At 48.1% G+C, this 16522-nt stretch overlaps 1 protein-coding gene across 1 annotated transcript; it reads left to right on the forward strand.

Annotated features, from left to right (window-relative positions):
- The first annotated feature begins 1364 nt into the window (after positions 1 to 1364).
- On the forward strand, positions 1365 to 3945 carry LOC124681256 (formin-like protein 20). The gene has a single exon (XM_047216190.1). It carries the CDS (start codon positions 1365 to 1367, stop codon positions 3522 to 3524), a length of 2160 nt encoding a protein of 719 aa, XP_047072146.1. The 3' UTR covers positions 3525 to 3945.
- The last annotated feature ends 12577 nt before the right edge of the window (positions 3946 to 16522 follow it).

Genomic DNA, 16522 nt, shown 5'->3' on the forward strand with positions numbered 1-16522 from the left:
TACAAGGCTATACCCATGTCCTACCCATGACTTAATGTCATGGGTATAAAAGTATGTCCATACTCTGCCCATACGGTCACGGTACCCGCGAATACCCGTACACGTGGGTAACAATGTCATTCTTATATATACCCGACTTGGCCCCGAGAAATGGCATCGGATGACATGATTCACATTGTATGGATGAGATCCATCGATTTCCTCGATCTATATTTCACAGGCTCACCTGTCATATTGACACAAATTAGCACATATCATGTACTAACTAAATCGTGTGATATCAACCAAAGGGATCAAACCGGTACTTGAGCTCCAAGGAGATAGATAGGCGATAGTCAAAACCCATCCAGGGTTCCATCCCCTCGCCCGCAACGCCGCTGGTCTACTCCGCCTCCGGTGCCTTGGGGTCTTGGAGGCGTGCCGGAGCACGGCCCCTTGCCAACGGGAAGTTTTTCGGTCTTCATTTAGGTTTTTTAGTGTCTTGTTCAAGATGGTGAGGCGGTGGATACATCTTCAAGTCAGAATAAGTTACTCCCCGTTCTTTGCTCGCACCGGCGGAAGACGTGTGGAGTTGTTCGCCCCGCTGATTTTTTGGGATCCAGTCGATTTTCATGTTCGTTGGTGTGGCTTCAGATTTAGCTCTTCCGATCTACATGTCTCATCTCTAGCGTTGGTTCCTGCTCTGGTGTGCTTATCATTTGGAGTCTTATCACTATCTACTAGTACAAGAAACTCTGCTACGACAAGCTTTCATAGCTTCGGTAATGGAGGGGCGAGGGCGGTGGCACGCCTTCGGCTCGAGCCAGTGTCTAGTCGTTGTTGCTAGGTGTTTTAAGAACCTACTGTATTTGTTAATTTGTATTACTTCTATGAATTTTTTGTACTGCTATGGATACCAATAGAATCGGTGGATTTTTTTTTGAAAAAAAACTAAACCATCTACTTGGCACCGAAGCTTCGTGGCCACGCGGAAGCGCGTAATTAGTACTCCTACCAGTACTAGACTTGATTAACAACAGATTGACGCTCACCTAGTCCACCACATTACACTAGACTGGCTCAACAATCATTCATTCGCCCGGCGCCCCAGCTTTCACTTCAACCAAATCATTTCGATTTCGTGCCGCATTATATAACCGGACAAACTACTTACGAACGCACAGCGCTACTAATAGCCATCGCCGCACCTCACGTATATAAGCAGCGACGAAGAAAGCAGCCAACACACCAGCAGATTAGCGAGGAACCAAGAGAGGGATCCAAAAAGCTCGACACGAACCATTCTGCCGCGGCCTTTTTTGCTCTTTTGCCTTTCGCATCTCTACTCCACCGTGCAAGGAATCAGCAGCAGCGGCGGCGCCGGGATGGACGGCGCGCAGGCGAGGAACGGCCCGAGCGTCGACGGTGGCGCGGGCCCCAGCACCTCCTACTCCACCGCCGACAACGACGACAATGGCGGCGCGGGCGGCGCCAAGGTCTGGGTCCTCGTGCTCCTCTTCTCCCTGCTGGTGCTCCTCTTCCTCCCGTCCGCGGTGCGGCGGGGCGGGACGTCGGGAGGCGGCGGGTTCCAGCGCGGAGGGATCACGCTCAAGAGCGGCTGGGACGTCGTCAACCTCTGCCTCGTCCTCTTCGCCATCCTCTGCGGCCTCCTCGGCCGCGGCGGCGGCGATGGCGACGGCGACGGGGAGTCCGCCAGCGCTGCGGCGGCGGCGGCGAAGAGCCGTCGCGAGGTGTCCCCGCCGATGGCGGAGCCGGAGCCGATCGCGGAGGCGTCCACCGAGGACGTGTGGGAGAGGCTCAACAGCTCCTACGACTCCAACCAGAGCGCGCACGCCACGGCGGGGATCCGGCGGATGAAGAGCAGCAGCTCGTACCCGGAGCTGCGGCTCGGCAGCGACGGCGTGTGGGGCCTCGAGTCGCCGGAGCTGGCCTGGCGTCCATACGACGACGCCGAGCTGTACCGGCCGCGGCGAGACGAGTGGCCCGATCGGACCCGGGGGGACGCGGATCGCCCGAGGCTGAGAAGGACGTCGTCGGACGTGAACGCGATCCCGGTGGACAAGTATGAGGTGCGCGCGCCGCCTCAGGACGCGAGGAGGCGGAGGCGGAGCGTCGAGAAGCCCCAGAAGATGGATGCCGTGGTGGAGGAGGAGGGGAGGATGCATCCTTCGGCGGAGACTCTTGCAGCGAGGCCGGCGAGGAGCAGGACGTGGAGCCCGGAGGAGCTCAACGCTACGCTGTCGGAGGCGGACAAGTACGAGGTGCCCACGCCTCAGGGTGCCAGGAGGCCAAGGCGGAGCGCCGAGAAGCTGCCGAAGATGCCTGCGGTGGTGGAGGACGAGCATCCTTCGGCGGAGACTCTTGCGGCGAGGCCGTCGAGGAGCAGGACGTGGAGTCCGGAGGAGCTCAACGCTACGCTCTCGGAGCTTTCGTCCGCGGCACCGCCAGCGGTGACTCCGCGGCATAGGCATCGCCGGCACAGCGTGGAGAGCCTGCCGACGATGGAGGAAGTGGAGAAGGAGATTATAGTGGAAGAGATCAATAACCCGCTCCCTTCATCGTCTGCCTTATTTCCACCGGGGACGCCACCGCCACCACCACCTCCTCCGCCGCCACCGGCGACAATGTCGAGGAGCAAGAAGAAGAGGAGCGGGAGCGTGGGCGGGGCCAAGGAACTGGCGTCCGCCATTGCTCTGTTCTACCAGAAGAAGCGCAAGAGCATTATCATGAAGAGGGAGAGACACCACCACCACCACCACCATCTATCCGACGACCACTACTCCTCGCCTTCGTCCGAATCATCGGCGAGCCCCGAAGCCACCACCCGCACCAATCCACCGCCGCGGCCGCCACCACCACCCCCTCCCCCTCCGCCCCCGTCATCCATCTTCTCCAACCTCTTCAAAAAGGGAGGCAGCAAGAGCCGCCGCATCCACTCCCTCGCACCGCCGAGACCACCTCCCCCGCCTCCACCAACGCACCGATCCAGGAAACCACCACAGCCTCCGTCTCGCCTCGTTCCTACGCCGCCACCGCCAGCTCCGGTGAGGACACGGCCGCCGCGCGCGCACGCGCACGCGTATGCGCACCCGCAAATGCCACCACACGGGCAGGGGTACCCGCAGCCACCAGTGTACCACATGCCTCGCGGTGTCGTCTACCACAGCTACCGGCTCCCGCCGCCATCGCCCCCAATGCCGCCACCACCCCCTCCACCGCCGATGTCAGAGGGCGAGGAGGAGGTTCCGTCGGTCACGGCGTCGCCGGCGCCTTCGTACTGCGCGAGCCCCGACGTTAACACCAAGGCGGACAATTTCATCGAACGCTTCCGCGCAGGGCTGAAGTTGGAGAAGATCAATTCGTACCGGGAGAAGTTGCAGATTCAGGAAGGCGCGACCGTGACCATGGCGGAGGAAGACGGGGAATTCATGGTTATCGGCTCGCTCTTCGAAGATGATGACGATATGTCGTTGCCGGGGACGCCGGCAACCGCCGCCGCGGCTGCTGTCGCCGTGGGCTACTAATTTTACTCCTGACTTGATAAGTGTTGCATTGACGCTTGGAAATAAAGGGGAGAAAAAAACTTAAAAATTCAAAACAGTCAAAAAGCCAAAAGGCCAAAAAAAAAACTTTGTTTCTTGGATTATTTGCCGTATTTTCCATGGGATTTTTTCTGGGTTTTTGTGGGTAGCTTAGGAGAATTGACACGAGTGAGATTGGGTAATTGGTTGCTGATGGAGAGGATCAATGCAGTGTATTATTAGTAGTGAGTGAGTGAGATATAGAGAGAGGGACATTACTCTAATTGTACAGAGTGATATAGAGCTTGATGTGCATGTTTTAAAATGGCCAGAAAGCTCTACCAAGATGTTGCATTAGGTGATGTGATGTGAATTCCATGTGTGTCTATATACCAGAAAGTAGTAGAGCTTTACATTTTTGTTCGTTTTGTCTTTACATCATTGTACGTGCCACAATACCACGACTTGTGTACGGTGTACAGTATTACGGATAATCCCCTTTCTCGCTGATACTCCGTACTACTTGAGGAGAAGTTCTACCGAGTATAGTGTTGCATGAGCTGTCGAACTTAGTTAAGTGTTTGGATTGGTGTGGTTTGGGGGTATACCGCCATGATTGTGGCCAGTTGTGCTTATCATATTTTGGACCTCGTGTGGTTGGACACTATCCATCAGAGACAACGAAATGGCGCAGGCATCACCAACTTCAGAAATAGAAAAACATGGAAATGTTGTTTCCAAGACTCCTCCCTGCACTATCAGAATTTTAAAAAGTATCAGCAAGGCGGCTAAACGTTCTGACTCCTGTCACCGATACAAAAAAAAAAATGCGGTAAAGAAGAACAGCACCCACGGCAATATTTACTTCACAACAAGTGTCTTTCCGTTTGTTAACAGGGAACTGTCCTCTCGTTCTCGCAGATCCCACTACGAAAACACCTTCCCATCCACAATTCATTCAAAGCGCAGCAGCGAGTGCCTTTCAGTTGAACAATGGTGTAGCTTTCGTGCGCACTGATCTGCTTGCGTTCTGCTGGTGGGCATGGTTCGGTATATCGTATTCGTTCGTATCTTGATCGAGATTAAAATAGCAGTAATGGATTCCTAGATGACATCCTCCTTCTGTCCACCTTTGTCCCTCCCTTTTCTTTTTTCCAATTCAATCATGCTATAAGTGAGTGCACGCCTCTTTCATGTCCTAATCTTGCAGATGAGGCGCCACACTTGACGTCGTGGCTATTCACGCGCCTGGTTTAAAGTTCTCCTTTGTTCATCATTAGCTTCAGAGATTTTAAACATGAGAAAATAGTCTTTATATTAATCGTAGACTGTTATGTACCCGTGTGAATGTCTTAGATTGGCACTCGAAAACAATCCCAATTCCTGCACAAAACCAAAATAAAAGAGATGCAGATAAATTTTTTTTAGCAGATACAGATTTGTACATGGAGTAAGAAAATGTTTTCCTTACAAACCACAAAATTAGAGGGCATGACTAATTTTCACTCGACTAAGAATTAAGCTACAGTTCGTTTGGATGTTTACTTTGGGCCTTGGTATTGGACATTCGGGAGGTCTGAGCCCCGAATACCCCAAATTCAGTTGTTTGGCGGGTCTGTTTATTGAAGGTGTGCATTCGGCCTCCATATATAGCCCAGACCCGAACGATAGACAGTATAATGAACAAAGTCTCAGATAAATACCTCCCTTTGACCATCCAAACAACATTTGCTATTCAACTTCAATATCATGTCTGGATTCCCAATATCTACACATCCAAACAAAAATATTGACATTCGATCTCAATATCAATATCATAGGTATTGGGCATTCAACCCAATACAATGCCAAGCCTCTCAATGCAAACATCCAAACAGAGCAAACATCCAAACAGAGCGTAATTCTCAATCCGGTGATGTCATGGAGTCTCAGTTGCAACTTACTTTACAAGATGAGCAATATGAATCACGAAACAATATAACGGCCCGAAGCAGTTGCAACTCATGTTGCAACTTTTGACTAGCACAAAGTACGAGACAATCCAACACTCCCAACATTTTTTTCTCACTTGCAACCCCATTTGTAACTAATTTTTTTTTGATGCAATTCATGTTATAACTCATGCTAACACAAATCACGATCATCTATGGTTTAGAAGTCAACTAGGAATTAGCTTACTTCTTGGTCAACTAAGAATTAGTAAAAGCGGAAATTATTATGCATATTACTAACCATTGCATGTTTAAACTATAAGATAGTACTAGTAATATGTCCTTTCAACTGTATTTTTATTTCAACTAAAATTTATCTCAACCATGTCCTTTTTTAACCTTTTTTTCTTCTCAAATGTATTCTTTCAGGAGTGTTTTTCTTATCATGTGTGGTTTCTTCTAAACTGTATTTTACTTCTGAATTGCGTCGTTAAACTACTCCCTCCAATTCATAATAAGTGCCGGGGATTTAGTTCAAATTTAGGGAGTACCCTTTTTTCCATCCGCATTGTCGACCTTTCGGCAAAGATGTTTCTTCTCGAATGTGTAATATAATGCATTTTGCTAACTAGTGTGTGTTTATCCTATACTACCTCCATCCTAAAGCTTAAAACGTTTTAAAAAAGTCAAATCAAGTAAGTTTGACCAAATTTTTAGAAGAATATATCAATAAATATAATATTTTGTAGATACCATACGAAAATATATATCATTATCTATCAAATGATATTAATTTTGTATTTTTCATCTTAATGATTTTTGGTAAAATATTAGTTAAACTTGACATAGTTTGACTTTCTAAAAATAATGTAAGCCTTAAGCTTTGGGATGGAGGTAGTAATAAACTAGCAAACAATTTTCCAACCGCTGTTTTGACAACACTGCCTTGCCACATTTTGTGCTATCCATCGGATTCCTTGCTTTTAGAGTAAATTCTTGGAAAAAAATTCATACAGGGTGGAGAGATTGAACCTTGAAGTTTTGATCTCGGAATTCAGCCATGGGCGAACGTATCGGGTGGGCCAGGGGGGGACCCAGAAAACCGTGGAGAAAATTGAGTACCCATAATGTGAGCGGCACAATTTTGACCAAACTTTCGTAGAAACAACAACGATTAGCTGGCCGAGCGGTCGGAGTTACTCCGTGTCGATAGGGTGGGGAATGCGAGAAGAGGGGCTAAGAGCATCTCTAGCAGACCCCCAAATCGGCGTATCTAGGATTTCAGACCAAAAACCGAAAACAAAGGGTTTATGAAAATCATCCGCTAATTATCAATGCATCAACATAATCATACAAAATAGATTGTTCGAAGTACTCAATCATGCATGAAACATGGCACTAAAATAAGATCGAACAACACATCATCAATGAGGGAAGTGATCACGCGTCACCGTCAGTTGCCGGCTCATCGACATGGCCGCCACCACTCGATGTAGCATCTTCACCTCCGGCATTCATCGTGGCAGTCATGGCAGTGCGTGCAGCTTCCCTCCTTCGCGCCAAGATCTGTGTCTTCGTAAGCTTCCACCACTCAAGACTAGCCTCATCCATTCAAGCCGGGTTCATCATCATAGTGGCATGCTCTGCCGCGATGAGCTCCGCCATGGCCCGGTGCTCCTCGACATGTGCTCTCCTCTCGTCGATGTCGGCCTTGCGCTTTGCATCCTCCTAGAGTGTGATCCATCTTGCCTCCATCTCCTTGTTCTTCGCCTCCATCATCTCCTTCTTTGCCTCCAAAGCTTTCATCACCAACAACTCTTTGGATTTGACCATAACATCGATCTTAAGAGACAATGATGCGGTCTCTCATTGTTTCTTGATCTTGTCCTTGGTCGTCTTTGCTCCATCTGGCCTCTTCTTGTTCTTCTTGGTCTCAAGCACATCATCCTCCTCCACATGCTCCAACTCGGCAAGCTTATTGACGAGGGAGCTCCTCGGCAATGCCCACCATGAGGGTCTTAGGGTTGACGGAATCCTGCAGGTTAACACGAGATATCAGATACCAAACGAACAGGGAGCGACATTTACCTAGGTTCGGAGCTCTCGATGAGGTAAAACCCTTACTTTCTGCTTGTATGATCTTGATTTATTGAGTAACATAGTTTACAATGGGGCAGCCGATAGACTGCTATGGTGAACTCGCAGAGAGGCAAGGTTTCTAGGGTTCGTGTCTGCTAGATTGTGCGGGTTTCGTGTGTTGTTGTTGTTCGGCAGGCCCTCTCCTGGCCTTTATATAGTAGACCAGGTCCCGAGAGTCCTATTCGAACTCGACTACGTTACATCAATATCTAGTCTATTATTTCCTTCATCGACATCTTCTCGCCTTGTTCGTCAAGAATCTGTGTTCTCGTAAATCTTCTCTGTAATAACCGATGTATGGGCCCACCTTGGATCAGGGATCTTCGTGGGGCCCTTTTTGGGCCAAAGGAGGTAGACTAATGTCGGGTACCCGAAGGATAATGCCCACATCACTTATGCCTTGGCGGTGGCGCCTCTTGCTCCCTCAACTTCCATTTCAGATTGTGCTCAAGAAGGTTATAGCAATGATGGAAGTAAATGGCTTGCCTTGCAACCCCGGCATTTCCCGATACCTTATTTGCGCGATAGCATCCCAATCCCCGACGTTGGTGTCGCTCGGTGGCGAGTTCCTCATGCCCTCAATGCAACCGGCCCACCGGTTGCACGCCATCTTGATGGTATCCCATTGGCCTTGGAGTGAGCGGTAGGAGCGGGTCGGAGTAGAAGAGAGAGGCGGCATCAATTCGAAGAACTTGTCCTCGATGCGTTGCCAATACCTCTTGCCGGTTTGATCGGTGCCGGTCACGACATCCATCGAAACTGCCTCCCAAGCTCGGATCAAGATCTCATCTTCAAATTCGGTGTTGTTGCCGGGCCGAATCGCTCTCCCCTTCGCCTTGGCCACCGCCCCATCGAACGCCCCCTATTATGTCTCTTCCAATCCATCTTCATCCTTGCAGTCGGTGTCTTCTTCTTCCTCAAACTCCTCCCCTTGAGTCCCTCCCTCCAAACCGTCGTTGTAGTCACCATAATCCGCAAGCGGTGGCGAGTCGATGTAGACGGAAGCCTCGTTCAGCATGTCAACATACGACTCCGGCGCGACATCAACGGCGGGAATTTCTTCGACCACCTTGCGCGCAGCAGCCGACGACGACGGCGCCTTCGCCATCGCTGCCATCAAAGCAGTCAGCGATGCCATCTTGGATGCAGCTGGCTTCTTCGCAGCCTTCTTCGGTGCCACCTCTTCTGTGTCGGCTCCGATGCCTTGTTTCCCGGCCGCTTCGCCCGCTTGGGCGGAGCGGGAGGGGTAGCTGCAGCGGGAGGCGCGGGGACGATGTGCTGCCCTAGCCACTTCCGCTTTCTGAGAGCAGCAGCAGCGGGAGGCGTGTCGACCACGAGGCCCTCGATGGCGGCTGCCGCGATGGCGCTAGATCTAGATGCGATCGGTGGAGCCTGTCCGTGCGGCGTGGTCTGGCCCGGGAGCAACGGCGGGTTGATGTCGTCGATCTCGGTGCGGGCGCGCGGCTGCGGTGGTCGGAGAGGAGTGGAGGCGGCGGAATCGGGAGCGGTAGCTGGGGCAGAAGCGGGAAAGGGACTAGCTGAAACTTCCTCCACGCCAACGCAGGGAGAAGATGGGGTTCGCGCTCGCACAACCTCCCTAACCCGGGAACTTGGGGTTTCCGCGGCGTGAAACAGGATAACCCGATTTTTTTTGGTATGAGGGTCCGATGGGATGTCTGAACCATCCCTTTCCCCCCTCCGAACCGGAAAACAACGGTTATTATGCGGATGGGGGTCCGTTGGGGGTCTGCTAGAGATGCTCTAAGGCCCATGTCCGTTTGCGGGTGGCACTGCACCCAACCAGGGGAGGGGGAGGGGGCGTGTCAGGTGAAAATGGATAGATGATAAAAATATACAAATGTTCATTCTCGACTACTAGATCTTGTACCAGCGATTTATATATGGTGGGAACCTCATCCCAGTCATTTCACAGAAAACCGCTCGCATCCGTCCTTTATACATTGGGGATCAATGAAGGCGCACCTCCCGATCAAAAGGAGACGGCTCGCGTGGATGCAATTTAGGGCAACACATTTGCATGGAGAGATGGAATGACCATTGCAGTAACTCCATGTGTGCGCGTAAAACAAGGAAGTTATTGCGCCCATTCGCCGGTCGCCTCAATTCTCGCGCGATCGTGCAGACAAATCAGCGATGTGGCGTGTGCCACAGGTTCATCATCATGATGTAGGGTCCACCAACGTCTAGTCTTCTCAAGCATCTTTGCGGATGCACCCGAACATGACATCATCGTCAGCAATGATGTCATGATCGTGTTAAAAAATTCGAGGAGTGAGGAAAAGAAGTTAAAGACTTGAATTGATGAAAATCCTTGGGTACAAAGATGATGTTTGAGCCTATCCTCGACTGCAAACACTCGTATAGAATCGGAGGCTACTCCCATAGGGAGCGTTGATCCCGCACCCGATAATTAAGATGATAAATTAGAATTAAAATTATAAAGGAAGACTTCGAGTCGATTGATACATCCGATCCGGATTACGGATTGTATTATGGTAACCTTTTTTCCTTAGAAAACCTAGGTTTAACCGAACCTTGGGAAGCACTGCTAAATGGTGTAAATGAAGGAAACGTCTACAAGACTTTGCTAGTATATCTTATCTTTGGTTTACCAGACCTATCTAGTTTACTTTTGAGAGGGTTGTGTTCAATGATGGAAATAGGCCAGGGTTAAGGTTTCACCTGCAGCTATGCATACATATATAAATAAAGCTCACATGTGTAACATATAAAATATAGATAAGAAATTTGTGGGTAACACATCCGTAAATACCATTGCCCCTAAAGCCAGAGGTGACAAGAGCCTAATGGTCCAGTCATTGTACTCACAGCCGCAAGCAACAAAAGTTATTAAGCAAATACAAACCAAAGCCTTAAGCTAAATGATTGTGCTATGATTCCCAATAAATCACTAAACATATACCGGTACTTTCCCCTTTTTGTCACTGAGGTTTCGCGCGTACACATCGTTCTCCACTCATCCCACCTCTTCCCTTGATCCTCTCTAATGACATGGGTACCTGCAGATCATCAAAGACGAGGCAGAGAGACAAGGATACAAGATTGCAAAACTCATATTAAATCCTCACACATAAACATAAGATTAGATGCACATAGTTGTTGCGAAGATTCTCCCCAACCTTCAGCCCGTGAGGACACTCACACATAATATCAAGATCAAGATCAAACATAGAAATCATTGTGCAAAATACTTAGATTGAAATCACAATATTTTTAGAATGATCGCCAATCTCAAGGGGATCTCTATTACAATGGTGATGGCTATGGCTATGGAGGAGATGGAGGATGGAATGGATGAACTATGAGGTGGATCACCTTCGGTGTGTTGCATATGGATATGGTGGATGGCGGCTCTGTTTGACGACGAATGGCTCTCTATTTTGCATCGGTCCCTTCACAACTTTTATAGAGTTTGACCTCGGGAACGTAGCGGCACGAGGTACGGGCGGACGGTACGGGCGGGGGCCCGCCCATACCGGTGCCCGTTAAATCCCCTAGAACCGCCTTTTCGATCATAGTGAACTTGTCATGCTCCCTAACACGATTTTCTTCAGTAATTGCAAGTCCATTTGCCATTATGACGTGATATCCTGCACAATATCTAAAAATAGAACAGACTGCACATCTTTGCATTGATTAGGCATTAGTGGCAAGTTGAGAGGCAAGCTTAGTCAATTTTTCTTGACTTAGCTAGGGGTTTAAACGCGAGAAAATATGGCGTATTTCACAGCCATCATCTATTCTTGAATACAAGTACTTGAGGATGGCCTCGGGAGCTACTCCCATCTGGAACGCTGACCGCACACTCGATAGAAATGGAGTTCCACCAGACAGGTAAACATTTTTCATGATGAAATTAGGATGATATGTTTTATTGCAGGTTAAAATACTTGAGTATAGCCTTGGGTGCTACTTCCACCGGGAGCGTTGTTCGTGCATCCCATTAAAACGAAGATTCAGTAATTCAAACTGGTGCGCAGTACAAGGAATTAAAAGTCTCGAGTACATGTTCAAGTGGCAAACACTTCAAACAATGCCTTGTCCATTACTCCCATCAGGAGTGCACCAGTTTGAATAAGATTAATTTGTCTACTTCGGGTATTCCAAGAGCCAAACGAGGAACTCGATAAATTAATTCATGGACCGCGTCTGCCGCGATAACATGTCTAGAAGCCGTGCTTTTCAGCATGAAATTAACACCATCATGATCCGTCCTCTAAGGTCTAGCATCGCCCAAGATCGCGCTCTGTTAGAATTATCCATGTTGTCGTCGATATGATGAAAAATCCTGATAGATACGTCACGTACCCTTAATCTTATGTTGGAATTCATAACTCGATAAGACCTCTGTGGCTCGAGCTGGATTACACCAGTTATCCAAATTCGTGTCTGAGGACACGAGTTTGAAGTAGGTTTACTCGCATTTTCTCAGGAAATTAACTAATTCCCGATCCGTCAGATGCACCAGGCTTGTTACCCAATATCCCTACGATCATATGATATTCATTATGGACTGAAGAAATAAATTAATTATAAATTCAAGTCGTGGAGAAACAAGTTGAAACACTGAAACTCAAGACCCGAGTCTACGACTCGAGTAGAGTCCCGAGGGCTACTGACATGGGTATGCCTTATCGGTACTTAACGTTACCATCCCTGGTGCGAATCACAAAAGGAATAGGTGAAGCCCATGAAGAATAACGCACGGAGCCGAAGCCCAATGTCTATGTAAAATAGGTTAGGTCAGGCCCATATCGCGTGAACTGACAGAAGTATTGTAACCAACCCGAAGGTGGACTCTGAGATCTAGACCACTATATATGGGATAGGGGAGCCATCGGGGGAGATCTAGACTCATAAACCGTAACACCCTTGTAACCCTAGTTTCAATAATACAATCTCGGCGTTTCGCCTTTGATCCTACTTTCATCGGCTACCTAGTTTGGTTCACCGGTCTCTGAACTCACTGATACGTCTCCAACGTATCTATAATTTCTGATGTTCCATGCTTATATTATACCAATTGCTACATGTTTTATATACACTTTATATCATTTTTATGCATTTTCCGGGACTAACCTATTAACAAGATGCCGAAGTGCCGGTTCTCGTTTTCTCGTTGTTTTTGGTTTTAGAAATTCTACACGGGAAATATTCTCGGAATTGCGCGAAACAAAAGGCCACGTCCCTATTTTTCCGAAGCTTCCACGGAGTTCGAAGGAGAGACGAAGGGGGGCCACGAGCTGGCCACACCATAGGGGGGCGTGGCCCACCCTTTTGCCGCGCCGCCAGGTGGGGAGCCCACCTCGGGACTCCACCGACATCGCCCCTTCGCCTATATATTGCCCCAGATGCGAAAACCCTAAAAAATCAAGTCATATTCCACCAAGGGTTCCGCAGCACCGCCGCCATCGACGACAAGTTTCGGGGGACAGAATCTCTGTTCCGGCACGCCGCCGGGACGGGGAATTGCCCCGGAGTCATCTCCATCGACACCACCGCCATCTTCATCGCTGTTGCTCGTCTCCCATGATTAGGAGGGAGTAGTTCTCCCCGAGGCTGAGGGCTCTACCGGTAGCTATGTGGTTCATCTCTCTCTCTCCCATGGTGTGATCTTTATGTGATCATGAGCTTTGTAATCTAGTTGAATATGTAGATGTTACTCTTGTCTATTATGCACTCTAGAGGTTACTTTAATATGAACTCCGGAGTTACTCTCCACGGTGTGATGGTGACAGTGTGTGCATCGTGTGTGATTCCTTTATGACATTGTGGAGCTTGTTTACTCCGGCTTGAGGTGTGCTTTTGCAGCCCTACACAATGAATGGTGTTTGTTATCCAACAAGAGAGTGTTTGAGAGTAGCATTTATTTATTCAATTATGTGATCATTGTTGAGAGTGTCCACTAGTGAAAGTATGATCCCTAGGCCTTGTTTCTATGCATTGAAACACCGTTTCCAACAAGTTCTGTTACATGTTCGCTTGCTGCCATCTTTATTTCAGATTGCAATTACTACTTATAATCATCCATATTACTTGTATTTCACTATCTCTTCGCTGAACTAGTGCACCTATACATCTGACAAGTGTATTAGGTGTGTTGGGGACACAAGAGACTTCTTGTATCTTAATTGAAGGGTTGCTTGAGAGGGATATCTTTGACATCTACCTCCCTGAGTTCGATAAACCTTTTGGGTGATTCACTTAAGGGAAACTTGCTGCTGTTCTACAAACCTCTGCTCTTGGAGGCCCAACACTGTCTACAGGAATAGAAGCGTGCGTAGACATCACTCACCAGTGCTCTCCTTCCTCAAAACCCAAGTCCATCATTATGGGCATTGTTAAGGCTACCGCTTGTCAGTGCAGCATTACTGCGAGGACCTTGCAGTGATGGCATACAACCGCCAGTTCTTAGAGGGCTCCAGGGCAGGCCAACACGACCATGAGGCAGGTCCCTCTTGCATGGGCTAAGAGGAGGACTTGTATAGTGACAACGAGTTTAACTTTGAGGATATCGACTTTGATTCTAGGGACAACAGATTCTTTGGAGGCGTTGACTAGAAGGCTCTCCAGGTGGAGGAGTTGGATTGACTAGGACACTGATGAGGCTTATCTTTAAGTTATCATACTAGACTTTATGTTCTATCTTGATGTGTTTTTAGAATGTTCTACCTTTATTATGCAAATTTTCATTATGTAGTTTATCTATGCTCCATGTTTAGTTAATATGTGTAACGTACATTAAGCTTACTATGATTCTCAGGTCACATGCATGTGTATTGTTGTTAGTTTATTTCGATGATTATTGATGTTATTTTTAGGATACATGGCGATGTGACGAACATGCAAAGGTGAGTGCACCTTTTGCTTGTCATCGAGATCATTGTTTAGTGTCTACATGTTTGACGAGTTTAAAGATTATGTGGTACTATTCTTTTTCATACTACTTTATATCCATTATTTGAAGTGTATTCCCCTTTGCTCATTATTCTTTTGTTTATGATGTATCGATTGTTCCATTCAATGTTAAGTTATTGTTCGATGAAGAAGCCGAACAGAGCATGCGCTTTGAGGCGCCTGGGGGTACACATGACATTGTTGTGGAGAAAGAAGGGACATTGACCCCTATGGGAGGCGGATGTTGGAAGCAATTCATCAAGTGAAACTATATCATCGGAGGAGAAATGATATGTTTTTTCTTAGATAGGACAAGTCGCGACGATTACTATTGTCTATCTCAGTGGTGGGGATGAAGACCCATATGATGCTGCCATCATCTTCCCAAGTTGTAACCTGAGCGACTATGATCACATTCGCCTCTTAGAGATCTTACCGGCCCCCAATTCCTTCGTTGGGGTACCATTTGTGACCCGTTTGACAAAAGCAATTATTGCTAAACACAACATGGTATGTTATTTCAAGTTACTTGTTCTCCTTTCCTATTTTCTTCTCTTCATACATTGCAATTGTATTGGCCACGTTTGACTTCATTATTACTCTTTTCGCATCCTAAAAATTACCTAAGAAGGTGGTGTGAAAGCTTCCCATTCCCGGTGATGGCTTGGCATGACGGTACGGTGTGTTGGAGAACTCTCTTCTTTGATGGGTTTGATGAGCACCGTTACGTACACCAATGATGAGCATGGCCGCCTAATCTTTAGCAAGGCGACGTGGAGGGAATTCCATATAGAAGTAGACAATCTACAAGTTGGACAAGTCGTGCTCATCGCTGCTAGGACCATCAAACACCCGATCTTGAGCATTCTCTTTGTCATTTGCAGTAATAGTGTAGTTAGGCGGTGTGCCCAATTGTGGTGCTTCCTTGTTTGTTTATGAACCAAAAGTACATTTTCTTATTGTTTTTTGTTTGAAACAAATTCGCATGTTCTTTAGTAATGCATGGATTTGATTAACCAATATGAAAGCTTGTTGACTATGGTAATTGTTATGGGTATATCAACGGCATGGCCTAGATCCGGCAAGCCCGGGTGGCCCATAGGTGGTGATGTGGCATGCGGCCCATCGGGCGGCCCAGTTGTTGTAGATTGAGATGGATGAAGTCCATCCCAGGAGCAAGGAGCCGGATCCCAACTGACCTACGAAGGAAGCCGGATCCGTGAATGCCCATGAAGTATCCGGATCCAGTACGACAGCGAGGAAGGTGGATGCTTGACGTGCATGGCAATGTAATATTCCGTAGTTAGGCAAGTTGTATTCCGGCTAGGACTCTCCGTGGAAACCCTAGATCCGTGCGCCTTTATAAGTTGGATCCTGGGAGCCTTAGAGGCACAACCACAACTCATTGTAACAATGCAAAAGTGTCCAGATAATTCCAGACAAGCAGCAGTAGGCCCTGTCATCGTGCAGGTGTTCTGAAGCTGGGTAATCGCGTACCACCGTCCCGAGGACTCTCCGCCCTATGACCCCTACTTCTTCTCCCCCTCGTGAGGATCCCTCCTCCGAGGTACCGTCGAATAGGCAACGACAGTTGGCGCCCACCGTCAAATAGGAAGACGCGCTCGTCGAGTTCCTCCGCGCTAACATGGATATCTTCGCATGGCAACCTTCTGACATGTCCAGAGTACCAAGGGAACTCGCCGAGCACTACCTCAACATAAATCCGGGAGCTAAACCGGTGAAGCAAGCTATGCGACGCTTTGGAGATAAGAAGCGCCGCGCCATAGGGATGAAATTAGCAAAGTTAATAGAGGCAGGTTTTGTAGTAGAAGTTATCCATACTGATTGGGTCGCAAACTGACGAGGACATCTCTATGATAGATACAACCAATACTCCTACAACCACATCTCAGGTACATTCGTTACTAGGAATCTTTCTTGATATATATGAGAATATGATGCTGCCTCAATCAAATGTATTTATATTATTTA

Source organism: Lolium rigidum, unplaced genomic scaffold (assembly GCF_022539505.1).
Source record: "Lolium rigidum isolate FL_2022 unplaced genomic scaffold, APGP_CSIRO_Lrig_0.1 contig_37763_1, whole genome shotgun sequence".
NCBI classification, from domain to species: Eukaryota; Viridiplantae; Streptophyta; class Magnoliopsida; order Poales; family Poaceae; genus Lolium; species Lolium rigidum.

Bases quoted from the DNA above. Each gene is read 5' to 3' on its own strand.
- LOC124681256 (XM_047216190.1), top strand. From the start codon at position 1,365: ATGGACGGCGCGCAGGCGAGGAACGGCCCGAGCGTCGACGGTGGCGCG.